The following is a 14,214-nucleotide window of genomic DNA, read 5'->3' as shown; positions in this document are numbered from 1 at the left end:
AAACAAGAGACTGAACTGGATCCTGTCCACATTAAAGAGGAAGAGACTGAACTGGGGCCTGTCCACATTAAAGAAGAGACTGAACTGGAGCCTGTCCACATTAAAGAAGAGACTGAACTGGAGCCTGTCCACGTTAAAGAGGAAGAGACTGAACTGGAGCCTGTCCACATTAAAGAAGAGACTGAACTGGAGCCTGTCCACATTAAAGAAGAGACTGAACTGCAGCCTGTCCACATTGAAGAAGAGGAGACTGAACTGGAGCCTGTCCACATTAAAGAGGAGTCTATAGACTTGTTTAAGGATTCAGAAAACCTATCCCGACCAAAGATATTGCATCAATGTACTGAATGTAAGAAGAGCTTCAGTCGGTTAGGACACCTAAAAAGACACCAACAAATTCACACTGGAGAGAAGCAGCATCACTGTTCTGAATGTGGGGAGAGCTTCAGACAGTCAGACACCCTAAAAAAACACCAGCGAATTCACACTGGAGAGAAGCCATATCCCTGTACAGAATGTGGGAGGCGCTTCATTGAATCAGGACACCTAAAAACACACCAACGAATTCACACTGGAGAAAAGCCGTATCACTGTAATGAATGTGGGAGGAGCTTCATTGAATCAGGACACCTAAAAACACACCAACGAATTCACACTGGAGAGAAGCCGTATCACTGTAACGAATGTGGGAGGAACTTCATTGAATCGGGACACCTAAAAACACACCAACGAATTCACACTGGAGAGAAGCCATATCACTGTAATGAATGTGGGAGGAGCTTCATTGAATCAGGACACCTAAAAAGACACCAGCGAATTCACACTGGAGAGAAGCCATATCACTGTTCTGAATGTTGGAAGAGCTTCACACAGTCAGATGCCCTAAAAAGACACCAGCGAATTCACACTGGAGAGAAGCCATATCACTGTTTTGAATGTTGGAAGAGCTTCAGACAGTCGGACACCCTAAAAAAACACCAGCGAATTCACACTGGAGAGAAGCCATATCACTGTACTGAATGTTGGAAGAGCTTCAGACAGTCAGACATCCTAAAAAGACACCAGAGAATGCACACTGGAGAGAGACCGTATCACTGTACAGAATGTGGGAGGAGCTTCATTGAATCAGGACACCTAAAAAAACACCAGCGAATTCACACTGGAGCCAGCCTCCCACCCTCCCAACCCCTCACCTCTCCACCCTGCTTGTTTGAGTGTGTGGAGAACTGACTTATTCCTCTCTCTCTCTCTCTCTCACCCTAAAGTAAATGAGGGAGGGCAGGAGGGAGTGGCAGCCTGAATCCAGTAACACTGAGAAGGGGAGCATGTCAAACTGGAGACAGACCCATTCTTTCAGAATGAAGTGGAGAGCCCTTGGATTCATCTCCTGCCCCTGAATTGGAAATTAATCTCACTCATCATGGTTGTAGATTTAGGACAGAGTTTACAGGGTCATTCTACGTGATGGGGCATGTTAGAAATATATGCCTTATATGTGTGATACGAACCCAACACATTAAACAAAGCTGCCAATAACTAATATGATATTTGTAAAATGCAATTTGAGCTATAAATGGCATTGCTGTCCCAGTGGCGGTGCATACAGTAAACGATATAGAAGTTTTCATGGTTGTGGCAGAATTGTGTGATTCATCTAACTAGAACGGCCTTGAAGCTATTGCACCAGAGCAAACACAAGCTGAAACAACCTTGTGTTTTTTAATGATTTGTTTAATTTCAAGTAGTGCAAACCTTACACTGGAGCAAATGCTCTTTTGGTTTTGAATGAATGAATCTGCTTTGCTGAGTGTTTAAATAGCGTGCTGGAGCCCTGCTTCAGTGCAATGGGATTGAAATACAATTCCTATCATTTTTTTTTTATTATTATTGAGTAGATTGTCCAATTATTATGATAGCCCCACAATAGTAGAGCTATAAAAATATACTGTAATGTGTAAAAGGTTCAAGTAAACAATCTGCAAAACATACATGCTGCAGCATTGCCATTATTACTGCATTCACAGTTTATACAGTTTATGAATAACTGATAATAAACTATCTGCAGAATGAAGTGCCGCAAACTGACAGTGACAGAGCTGGTGCTTTTGTGGAATCACCATTAGCTGTTTATTCATTTTGGGCAAAATATGGCTTGTTTACTTGTATTTTGTATCAGTATGCTGTCTTTAGAGTGACAGTACATTATATCCTAAAGCAATCTTAGCTATTTAGAAAGGATTTAATTGACATTGAGTTTGAGTTCCTGAACGTTTTCCAGTATCTCTGTATATAAAGGGTGTGTGAGAAATTCATAGTTGTAATTGAACGTTCTTTTAAAAATGGCATTTCAAGTCTTAAACTATTAGACTTCAGATGCTGTGGTGTTAATGATGTCTTCCTCCTTCCTTCCTTCCCCTTAATATTCTGTAGATCTGCTTCAGAACACTAGATAATAGTAACAGAGGGTCGTAAAGATTTCCATTGCAGAACAGTTTAGATTACCTGCTGTGCTGAGCTTGAAGTTGGCCCCCCTTGAGACATATATAATTTGTTTGCTACGTTTGTGCCGATGAAACAAATGTTTGTTTTCAAGATATTAACGATTAGGGGAGTGATATCACTCAACCCCCCTACAATGCCGGAATTGAACCAAACTTGTCCCATTCGTTTGTGCTGGTCACTGCTGCAAAATGAATGTTAGTGCTGTTTGCCTTCAAGATTTATTCACGATTCTTTTAGGGCGAGTGATGTCACAGTCCCCTTAGAATAGCGGGTTTAACCAAATATGGGTCATTCATTTGTGCTGTGTTAGTGCTGCAAAATGAGCGTCACTGCTGCTTCCCTTCAGCATGTATTGACACTTCTTTGATAAGAATATGTCACTTGGTAAGCGACGCTATTTAAACTAGTCAGTACTATCAAAATAAACATGAATAGCAATGGAAGAAAGTCCAGTCTTTATTTAATCACTAGCATAGCTTTATTCCGCTCAGAGCGATATCCAAACACAATTTTTAGGAAAGTATAGAAAAAGTGTCCTCTTATTCACTTACTGTTTATTCCGTGAGAAACCCCAACATGTACAATTACTTCCCTAGTGCTGTTTACACCCCCCTTCCCAACATGCGCTGTCTTAAAGGGATACTCTGGTAACACAGCACTAACCAGCTGACCTAGCACTAACGAATGGTATTATTATTATTATTATTATTATTATTATTATTATTATTATTATTATTATTATTATTATTATGTACAAAACAGTAAAGCATCTTATAACAATAGTAGTATTACAGTATGTTCCTGGGTCTTGGGTTTCTTTTTTTAAACAAATCAGTTCAAGTAAAACTAGAAATTTAAAAAGAAATTCAGAAGTTTTTCAGCACATATTGATTTACATATTTTCAATGAGCTGATATATAGAAGCAAGTCATTAAAACAAAAAGGCAAATAGAGAGGTGGGACGAAAAAACGTCCCCTCTGGAAATGGTCCCCTGATTATTTTATGTAAAGTATTGGGGGGCGGGGCAGGGGTTGGGGTGCCAACATTTTACAAAGAATATCATGGGTTATAGTATGAAAAATGTCAGCCATCAAACAAATGTTCCCACCCGCCAGAATAATTTTCATCGTCCTATGAAATCCCCCCCCCCCCGACACATTCCTTCTGAAATGTTCCTCTATTGTATTGATTAATTATTAGCCTTTATACGGTCTTACTAAATACTATAGATAACTAAAAGAGGTGTGATAACATCCATCATCTTCTCATTGTAACACACAGAAGTTGGAACATTTGTTTCCATGATCTTGTGACTGAGTGCTTTATCTCCTGGGTGCCTCAGCCTGCTGTGCCTCAGATGTCTAAAAGCTTTTAAATAACACTGAAGACAATTCAAGGCAGTAAGTTTACCTTTGGTATTATAGTAAGTAAACCAGATACAGTAATGGGAAACCATGTCACTGATATTTTCTTATTTTTGTTAAACTGATTAAAGGCAGGAGCAAAAATGGGTACTTGCTCAAAAGTAAGATGATTTTTAACAGATTCTATAGAAAACTAAAGTACTTTTATTATTGTTCAGTACTTCTGTGGTACTGTAGTACTCTTTTAGTATGGCTTTATAAACCTTTGTAATGCTGGTCTTACTACAGCAGGTACTGGTTCTGTGGCTGTTTTATATTTAATAAAAGGAATCATTGTATTCTTTATAAAGTGTTGTTTAATACTTGCTACTTTTCATCTGAATTACTGCAGCACAACCACATAGCTCAAGAACATGAAGCTGAAACTCACTTTTACAATGTATGTTTTATTCACAGTTTGCGCTATTGTTTCCTCAAGAAGACACTAGACAAAATATTAAAACAGAAGCCCTTTTTATTAAGTGATACAATGTAACACATGCATTGTATTGTAACTCCTAGTATTCACTAGTTAGGATGGATAGTTTGATTCACTTTCAATATGTGCATCTATTGTCTCGGCTGCCTCTGCACCCCGTTTGCACATGTGTTTAAACACTTGACTCAAACATCTATCCGTTCCAGGAATTCCTTCTTTATTGCGTCTATAAAAGCCGATTATGGATCCATGTCACATTGAAAATGAAATACCAATTGAAAATGCATATTATTGAACAGTACGTAATGTAAAAGGAATGTTTTTGGCCCTTTCAAGGTTTAATTGAATGTATGCTATTTTGAATTGTGGTAGCCAACTGTCAATATGAAATGTGACACCGGTAGACAGAAGTGCGGGTTGAAGAAAAGGACACTTTATTAATGATTTGATTATTATGGGTTAATCACCACACTATTGTAAAAATAATAAAACAAGCAAAACACCTGCCCCTCTAATCTCACTTCAACCCTCTCTATTAACTTGCCCAAGCTGACCTTGTGGCAAGTACAGTATATATTGCTTTAAGCAATGTCACGTGCAGGCCGTGGTTCCTCCAACGACTACTGACAAAGTGTAGAGCTGGCGTTGGCTCTATATAATCCACCAGGTAAGTGTCTCGTGTTTAAGTGGTTTTTCTTAAACGTATTTGTAATCCTTATATTCCAGGGAACAGGTAAGTAATCCTTAGGTGGTCTTTCTCCAGAGCAGTACAATTGCACCACCATGTGGTCCACACAGGAAGAACAGGGAAGGCGCCTTCTATGGCGCACTCTTACAGTCCTTTGGAATTAACATCACAGTCCTTGTGTTCGTTGGGTTCCCTCTGCTGGGGAACATGGTAAACTGCAGCCTGCGACTTGGCTGCCTCCTGGCTGAATAACAATAAAACACTTTACACAGTTTGTGACTTTTTAATAAAACAAAACTCTACTTTCACAAACACAAATGAGTCTGGGACTTAACACACACAGACCAAAAAATAAAAATAGCGTGTCTTTGTAACCCCATTTATGCAGCCAATTGTACAGAGCTTTTGAAAGACGCTGACGAGCGCCACAGTATTCAGCGCTGCTGAAGGTACACCCTGTGTCCAGTATTTAGTTTATGACTCTTTTTAAAAGCATTCTTTGTCAGTGGGGGAGTTTGTGAAAAGAAACCAAGTAGACACAGAGACTGGCTCAGCACCCCTTTGTATGTTGCATTTCTGTTACTTTCATGGACAGAATGATAGGACCCACTGTGAAAGGATGGCTTTGCAGGGGTCAGACCAGAGCAGAAACCAAAACAATGAATGGCTGGGCAAAACTAACACTACAGCGCTCAGTACTTTATTAAATAATAAACAAAATAAAGATTTGAACAACACCGCAAAACAAAAGCTGTACTGGCCAAACAAATAAACAAATTACAAACAGGTATCGTGCTGGTGTTTATGCCAGCAGCTTAGCAATTGCTATTATTCCTGTTTAACCCTTTAACCTCCTAACTCCTCACATTCTCCACTCTCGAACACTCTCTCTGAACAAAGACAGCTGCAGGGTTTATATTCTGGCTGAGGGAGTAACTAGCTATTAATTAATGAGTTATCTTATTACCCCAGTAGCTGATCAGTCAAGCATCCTCATGAGGTTTTAAAATAAAAAATACAACACAATAACAAATAATAGCGGCGGCTTTACATCTGCACCGCAAACAATAAGACAACAAATAATAAAACAGCGCACATATGAATAAACAATAGCATATATATATATATATATATATATATATATATATACACACACACACACACACACACACACATACATCGCACATATGTATATAAGAGGAAAGCTCTCCCAACAGCGTGCAGGGAGGTGGAAAGAGAGACAGGCAATCACATTCAGAATGCAGTCTAGCAGGTGAGTGACTCCCAGCAGCGGTGACATTGTCATTTTAGATTGCGTGATGTCCAGTGTGGTTGAGAATGAGGGAGTTAGCATGTAGGTTATATTACTAGCTATTTGTTTTTCCTGTACCACTCCAGCCAGGTCAAGGTAGGACTCACTATTGGTAAGCTTAAGATAGATAAATAAGCCTCTTTCACACTGGCAATCCTACCCTATTATACCAAGGGGGTGAAGAACTAAAGTACCGTATATAACATTAGAAATTTTCAGTGTCAAAACAGATAGATATTGTTATAAATGTGTAATGTAATTCAGGGTGCTAGATTTCATAAAATTTATTAAATGTTTAAACTTTAAGAAAATATACACTATAAAAAATGTCCATAAATTCAGAATTCTGGTAAACAGTGAAGATAAATTGTCTTCTCTTATAAAATGATAATTTACCTTAAATTTAACAGGAAATTAGCTTCATACTAAAAAACAACAAAATGTGTTTTTTTTTATGGAAATGTCTTGTAAAAATAGTTTCTTACATTAAAAAGTAAAAACATATTTTCCATTGTTTTAACAGACCACATTTCTTTAAAAAAAAACATGGGTAGCATTGACGGTTAAATACTGTAGATATTAAAACTAATTACATTAAAACTGGAATCCCAGAATCCATTGCAGGCTGATTGCAAATAGTAGTGTTTTATCAGTGTTATTTGTGTGTTAAATGTGCTGTGTGGTTGCACAATTATATATAAATTTACATGACCTTTGTGTTCCCTCACTATTTTATGTGTTTTGTTCATATTTTGTATGATCTCCATCTTGTGGTAAGTCAGATCTTGGAGTGGGCTTCCCCTCTATTCCCTTGATCTCTGTTCTCTGCTGCGTTCAATGCTGGCAGTTTCGTAGCCTATGAAATAAGTCAGAGGCACGATTATTGCTGGTTGAAACTTACTGTAAAAGCAGCTCCATAACGGATATAAACTCTTTTTATTAAGAGTTAATTTGCTAAACTTTACTAATCGTTTGTTTTTATGGTATTTTACTGTAAATGTGTGGTTTTTAAATCTCTACAAAAAAGATTACTCTAATGTATGTAAAAACATGAAGTATTATGATACTATTTTTATATGGTATATTACTGGCAACCCAGCTGCCAGTTTTTTGCTGTAAAAACAACAGTTCTCTTTCAATTCAAAGATGGCCACCAACAACATCATTATGGATATATGCCTCCTAAAGGTAGGTGTCACTGAGCTGTTCTACTTCTTACTATATTCAGCACCTGCTCGTTATGCATGTCAGACTGCTTCTCTTCTGTCTGTCGTCTTTTAGTTGACTGCCGGTAAGCAGTATTGTTAAGACTGTGTGTGTGTTTTTCACCCCCTTTCTTACTTGGGAGAGCATTGTTACTTCACCAGGGCTGGGCCTGCCTTGTCCCCGTTGTCAAGCTACCCCACCAGCTGCCTGCAGGCCGCAGGTTGGACCTTGCTGTTTTGATTGTACTGTGCGTCCCCATGCTTGTGCAGAGGATTAGCTGCACGGCTAATTTCAGCTGCGTGGCAGCTTACAGCCGGACCAGTCGTGTACTCCTCACCGAGGCTTGACCCATTGTTGAGTTGAGATACACGCAGGCTGCGTTGGACTTTCACCACGTGTGGGCCTTACAATCAAACAGACAGTGTGCTCTCCCCCATCTGTATTGCTGTATATTCTATTATTATAATTTTGCAGTATTATCACTGCTATTGCATTTTTGTATTGTGTTTAATTTGTTGCGCACAGTCAATCGCCTGCTGTGGCTTCGACCCTGTCTTTCTGTTGTATGCTACGAACTGCCCAGGTGTGTGACCACGCGGTCAGGGTAGGCACTGTTGCATAGCTGCCCCCTGGTAAATTTTAAATACCGTGGTGTGTGCTTGGCCCATGCTACTTCGGTATCACGGTGCGCACTGTGCTAATTGACTCGCAGTACCCGATACAGGTAGTGCGTAGGTGCTGCATGGTATTCGGTGTACGCAGTGCACACAGTGTGCACAGCACCTGTTGCCCAGTGCTTAATGCACTCGGTGCTTGAGTGTGCACAGTACTCGGGGCACGTGGTGCAATGGTACCTATACCCAGCTATGGGTAGGGCTTGAATAACATCCCACAGGAGGACAGGCACTCCATGTGTGTGACACGGTTCTCAACTGGCCTCGCTGGAGGGGGCGGAGAAGATAGGCCTGGCAGGGTTTTCCCCCGTAGTCTCCACCATCACAGCCTTGGTGAAGCTCCACTGGTGGGAGGTCTGCCCAGGACTCTATGTGCCCAAACCTGCAGTAGGGCTTACGTTGCGGGGGCCCAGAGTACCCGCTTAGCTAATACATCCAGTATGCTGGTTGCATAAATGGATGGGATCTTGCGTGACACCCCGCTCCCAGAGCTGGTGGCCACGGAGTTGCGATTACTATCGCATAGAGCTTTGCAACAGACCTTAAAGTTTTAAGTTTCAAAAGTTTTCATGATATGAACAATGAAAAGAAATGCAGGTACATTATTTAAACAGTTGTAGCAACACGTGGTTGATGTGGAATGCTACTTACTCTGTGTTTAATTTGGTTTTTTTAAGCTGGTGTAACCCAGTGCGAGCCCCACAGCTGAAATTCACATGCTTTAATCCACTCCACCATCTAGCAGCATGCCCTAAGGGTTGGTTCATACATCTATTGCAGATGAATGCGATACGTCCGGCGCAGACCCCATGCGATTTCAGGTCGCAGACGCGAAAGGCTGTAAGACTTTAAAAAAAAGACACACGTCCCAGATGTAATTTGACCTGTCACACAGGGTTGGAGACCCTCGATTCTGACCACAAATTATGTCTGTCTTAAGTCTGAACTACAATACAATAATGTCTATGCTTTATTTACTATGTTACAGTGTTTTGGTAGACACCTCTTTTAATCGTTCTGTAATTGTGAAATACGCAGTTCAATATACTGTGGAGTATAGAAATATACTTGCTATTTCTACCTTAATTATTTACTTTCTGTATAATTTTGGTTAGTAGAAAGAGATCACTGTCGCTGTAAAGAGTATCAAGTTAAGTCTTGCGAGAGGGGGAAGTTTGGGCTGATGGAGTTGGAGGAATTTAGCTTAGGCTCTGGGTGCTTTTAAAGATCTGTCACGGCCAGCCCAATCTCCAGACCTGAACCCCATTGAAAACCTCTGGAATGTGATCAAGAGGAAGATGGATGGTCACAAGCCATCAAACAAAGCCGAGCTGCTTGAATTTTTGCGCCAGGAGTGACATAAAGTCACCCAACATCAATGTGAAAGACTGGTGGAGAGCATGCCAAGACGCATGAAAGCTGTGCTTGAAAATCAGGGTTATTCCACCAAATATTGATTTCTGAACTCTTCCTAAGTTAAAACATTAGTATTGTGTTGTTTAAAAATGAATATGAACTTATTTTCTTTGCATTATTCGAGGTCTGACAACACTGCATCTTTTTTGTTATTTTGACCAGTTGTCATTTTCTGCAAATAAATGCTCTAAATGACAATATTTTTATTTGGAATTTGGGAGAAATGTTGTCAGTAGTTTATAGAATAAAACAAAAATGTTCATTTTACCCAAACACATACCTATAAATAGTAAAACCAGAGAAACTGATAATTTTGCAGTGGTCTCTTAATTTTTTTCAGAGCTGTATGTATATGTATATGTATATGTATATATATATATATATATATATAGAGAGAGAGAGAGAGAGAGAGAGAGAGAGAGAGAGAGAGAGAGAGAGAGGAACCATTGGACGCAAGCATACATCCAAATTTAAGTCTAAGTACTGTGTAAGGATTTTAAAACTTTTTAAAAGCTGTTTAGCTTGGCTTGTGGCCCCAAATACACCCATGCTTGAGTGACTGTTTTTTGAGTGCAGCTGTGAGGGATGATAAAACCTTTGTTTCTGTTTAATAAGCTGTTTTGAGCCTATGTACAAACCTTCATCAAACCAATTAAAACAGTTTTAAAATCCCTTACTTTTGTTAAAAGTGAAATGCTATAACTTTAGCTAAGTGTCACAGAATGCATAACACACTATTTGAACACGCAGGATTTTTCTGGTCAACACGCAGCTTGTGTGGGGCAGTGTACACATTGTTCCAGTTAAATTGCACAAGGTCTTATTGTTTCATCAGCCTTTGTTCCTTTTCATTATACAATGGGTTAGGGTTGGGGTTAGGGTGCTGACATTTTACATAGGATACCATGGGTTATTGTATGAAAAATGTCCCACCCCCTGACACATTCCTGCTGAAATGTTCCTCTGTTATTGTACTGATCCATTATTAGCCTTTACACGGTCTTATCAAATACCATATATAACTAAAAGAAAGAGGTGTGATAACATCCATCATCTTCTCGTTGTAACACACAGAAGTTGGAACATTTGTTTCCATGATCTTGTGACTGAGTGCTTTATCTCCTGGGTGCCTCAGCCTGCTGTGCCTCAGATGTCTAAAAGCTTTTAAATGACACTGAAGACAATTCAAGGCGGTTTTACCTTTGGTATTGTAGTAAATAAACAATAATGTAATAGATACAGTGAACAATGTCACTGATTTCCTTATCTTTGTTAAACTGATTAAAGACAGGAGCAAAAATGGGTACTTATTCAAAAGTAAGATTTCAAATGATTTTTAACAGATTCTATAGAAAACTTTTAGAACTTTTATAGAAATACTTTTATTATTGTTCTGTCCTGTATAGAGAATAGGATACAATAATACAGTTTAAGAAAAACGAAATAAAAGCATGTGGTAGAAATAGCAGAGGCTACTGCCTGGAAGTGTACTCGTAAAGAATGACCTTTCTGCTCCCCTGTGCTGGATTTACAAAAACAAGACCACCCGCCCGGACCCGTCCGAGACTAGCGAAGAGAAAGCGGCGACACTGCGCCCTGCCCACGCCATTGCGCATCTGTTTGAGACAACGGCGCTCAACCTGGATTAACCTGATATACTTCAGAAAACATTACCACGGCTATAGCCTTAGTGTTTGAGCATCTCGTTTTGAAGACGAGGACGGGAACAGCAATACCGGCACACGACACGCAGACTATACAGCACGAAAAACTCGCAGCATCGGCGCCGCTGCCTCCATCAGAGCGTTCCGGATGACAGAGGACTCTACCAACTCCGGCACAGGGGGAAACCGGTTACCTGAATTCAAATTGAATTAATTGAAAAAACTATAGAGCTGCAAACAGCTCGTTTACGATGTTAGCATTGGAAGACATATTCATTTTTTATTAAAACATCCCCGGTATCACGATTCCCGTCGCAGTCCATGTTAGATGAACTGCCAAACCGCACTGAACAGTTTGTATTTTGTGGTTGGTATAGCCTCGTCTGTGGAAGGCAGAGCCGTTCAAACACCGAGGGAGAGGAGAGAGCAGGTGAGACAGTCTTTGAGCTGTAAAATATGTTTTAAAACTGCAGAAAGCTGTTATGTTGTGTTACTTTCTGTTGTGTGGGAGCGCATTGTTTTTATGTGTGTATTGTGTATCTGAAGCGGCGTGACTGTGTCAGCGCGTTTGTTTCTATTCACATTCCCAGTTGCAATCTGTGAGCTTGTTTTGAAAGCATCTTTCTCGCGGGTAAATGTTGTATTTGGCGGTCTGGTTATTTCTGCCGTGGATGGTTTTTTTTTTTTTTCTATTTCTGGTTTTTTTCTGGAAGTATTTCTGGAAGTTCGAGCCCAGCAATCGGGAATCGAGTGTACCGTAATGATCCTAACAGGAGCGCTTCCCAAAACGTTAATACTGTCCATATTGCATTGTTACACTTACCAGAACGCACATGGAAACTGGTTTTCTGTCCATTTGTTTGTAATCATTCTTAAATATACTTTCAATGTAGTGTATCTGTGTTTCTTTTGCTAGTTTTATTCTGCTGGTATCATTTAAAGCACTGAGGGAGACCTCGATTCCAAACTCATGCTGTGGGACCTCACAGTGTTTTTAATATTGCTCGTAAAAGAAACTCGTTGTATTTGTATTTTGATACAGGCAGGGCATGAAATTAAGGTCATGAAGGGCAAGGCAGTACTGCTTTCCTTGGGCGTGAAACGTCAGGGGCACCAAGGCAGTTCCAGGGGGCAGAAAAGCATTGCTGCAAGTATGCTATATGGCAAAACATAAATCCAACCCAAGGGCACCAAAACGATTTCATACTTATTCATAAAACAACAAATAAATTGAGACCCCTTAATCTTAATTCATACAAACACAAATCAATGTTTTCTGAGTGATAAACACCCTAAAGGTCCCTTTTCCATTGTAAATATAAAATAGTATAAAAATCCAATTTAAAAAACATTAACTTTCATGATGAAACAGTACAATGGGTACTTTGGTAAAAAATGAATACTCAACTCGCCCACACACCGCCAACTACTACACAGATTAGACTAGATCGAGCCATTCAGGTGGATTTTAAATTTCTTGCGCTCAGATTCTGCACCACGCTACACTCGCCTTGGGTGCACCTGTTCGCTGTTGATTTTAAACAAACAGTCCTGCAGAACAGAGCGCAGCTGTAACCTGCGCCAGTTGTATGCATACATAATGATGCTAATTTGCAGGATCCACCCCATTTAAAGAAGGCGTGCGCTCAGGTGTATTGATCCACCCCATTTAAAGAAGGTGTGCGCTCAGGTGTATTGATCCACCCCATTTAAAGAAGGCGTGCGCTCAGGTGTATTGATCCACCCCATTTAAAGAAGGTGTGCGCTCAGGTGTATTGATCCACCCCATTTAAAGAAGGCGTGCGCTCAGGTGTATTGATCCACCCCATTTAAAGAAGGCGTGCGCTCAGGTGTATTGATCCACCCCATTTAAAGAAGGCATGCGCTCAGGTGTATTGATCCACCCCATTTAAAGAAGGCAGATGCTCAGTTGTATTATAGATGGAAGGCGCAGTGGGCGAGCAAACATTGTCGAAAGGAAATAAAGCAAAAGAAGACAGGACTTGCATTGAAAACTTCATAAGTAGACAAATTGATATTCTGATTGATTGGCCTTATTGAACACAAAGAAGAACTGTTTGGAGAGCAATGCTTGAGGCTGGGAGCAACAGAAAAAGACAGAATGTGGAGCAAAATAAGAGAACGTCAATTCAGTCTCATCTGTGAAAAGAAACACAAAGCAGTTTAAAAAAGTACTGATCTTAAAAGGAGGAGAAAAGAAAAGCAAGCATGTATTCAAGAATACGAGCTGGGAGCAGGTGGAGGACCAGCGCCCAAAGAAACGCTAACAGAGACGGAACGAATAATACTGCACCTCACAGGTAAACATGCATATGATGGTGTCGGTGTAAGGGCTCTTACTGTTCAGATGGATGCAGCAAAAAAAAAAAAAGAATCTCCATTGACCCTCAAATGCAATTACGCTGCTTGTGATGGTTCCTCACCTGTGTGCAGTCTGGCATGTTGATTTGATAGGTACACTATAGTATACTTGCAGCAATGCTTGCAGTTGTGTACTTGTACTTTATTGTAATACGTTGTAATCACTGTAAGTTGGCCCAGATAAGTGCGTCTGTTAAGATAGTAATACATAATATGGATCTCAATTGACCGATATTGAACGATGTAGTGGGAGTTTTTTCTCCTTTTCACAAACTTTTTGGAGTGTGCTGTGGGGTACAGTTAGGTATCCTTCAGAGAGTTTTAACATGCAGCAGTGAGTATATGTAGAATAAATCATAAATCACTGCATTATAATGAACACAACGTTGTCCTTTCAAGTGCGTCTGTTGATCAAGCCAGAGAATGCCGACCAGCTGAGGACGAAAATCCAGAGCAACATTTCATGCAAGAGACTGAACAAGACCAATCTAACATGGAAACGAACCATCAGAGATCTGATGCAAGTG

General features: G+C 40.0%; 1 protein-coding gene across 1 annotated transcript; it reads left to right on the top strand.

Moving 5' to 3' along the window:
* Positions 1–204: 204 nt before the first annotated feature.
* On the top strand, positions 205–1,782 carry LOC121307128 (zinc finger protein 239-like; the record flags this gene model as incomplete). The annotated part of the gene is made up of 1 exon (XM_041239256.1): positions 205–1,782. A coding segment is annotated over one exon (1,026 nt), but the record flags the coding sequence as incomplete, so codon positions are not given.
* Positions 1,783–14,214: the final 12,432 nt, after the last annotated feature.

This window comes from Polyodon spathula, chromosome 53 (assembly GCF_017654505.1).
Source record: "Polyodon spathula isolate WHYD16114869_AA chromosome 53, ASM1765450v1, whole genome shotgun sequence".
Lineage (NCBI taxonomy): Eukaryota > Metazoa > Chordata > Actinopteri > Acipenseriformes > Polyodontidae > Polyodon > Polyodon spathula.
The sequence above is the reverse complement of the archived record's forward strand: the minus strand, read 5'-3'. Positions and strand labels throughout refer to the sequence as shown.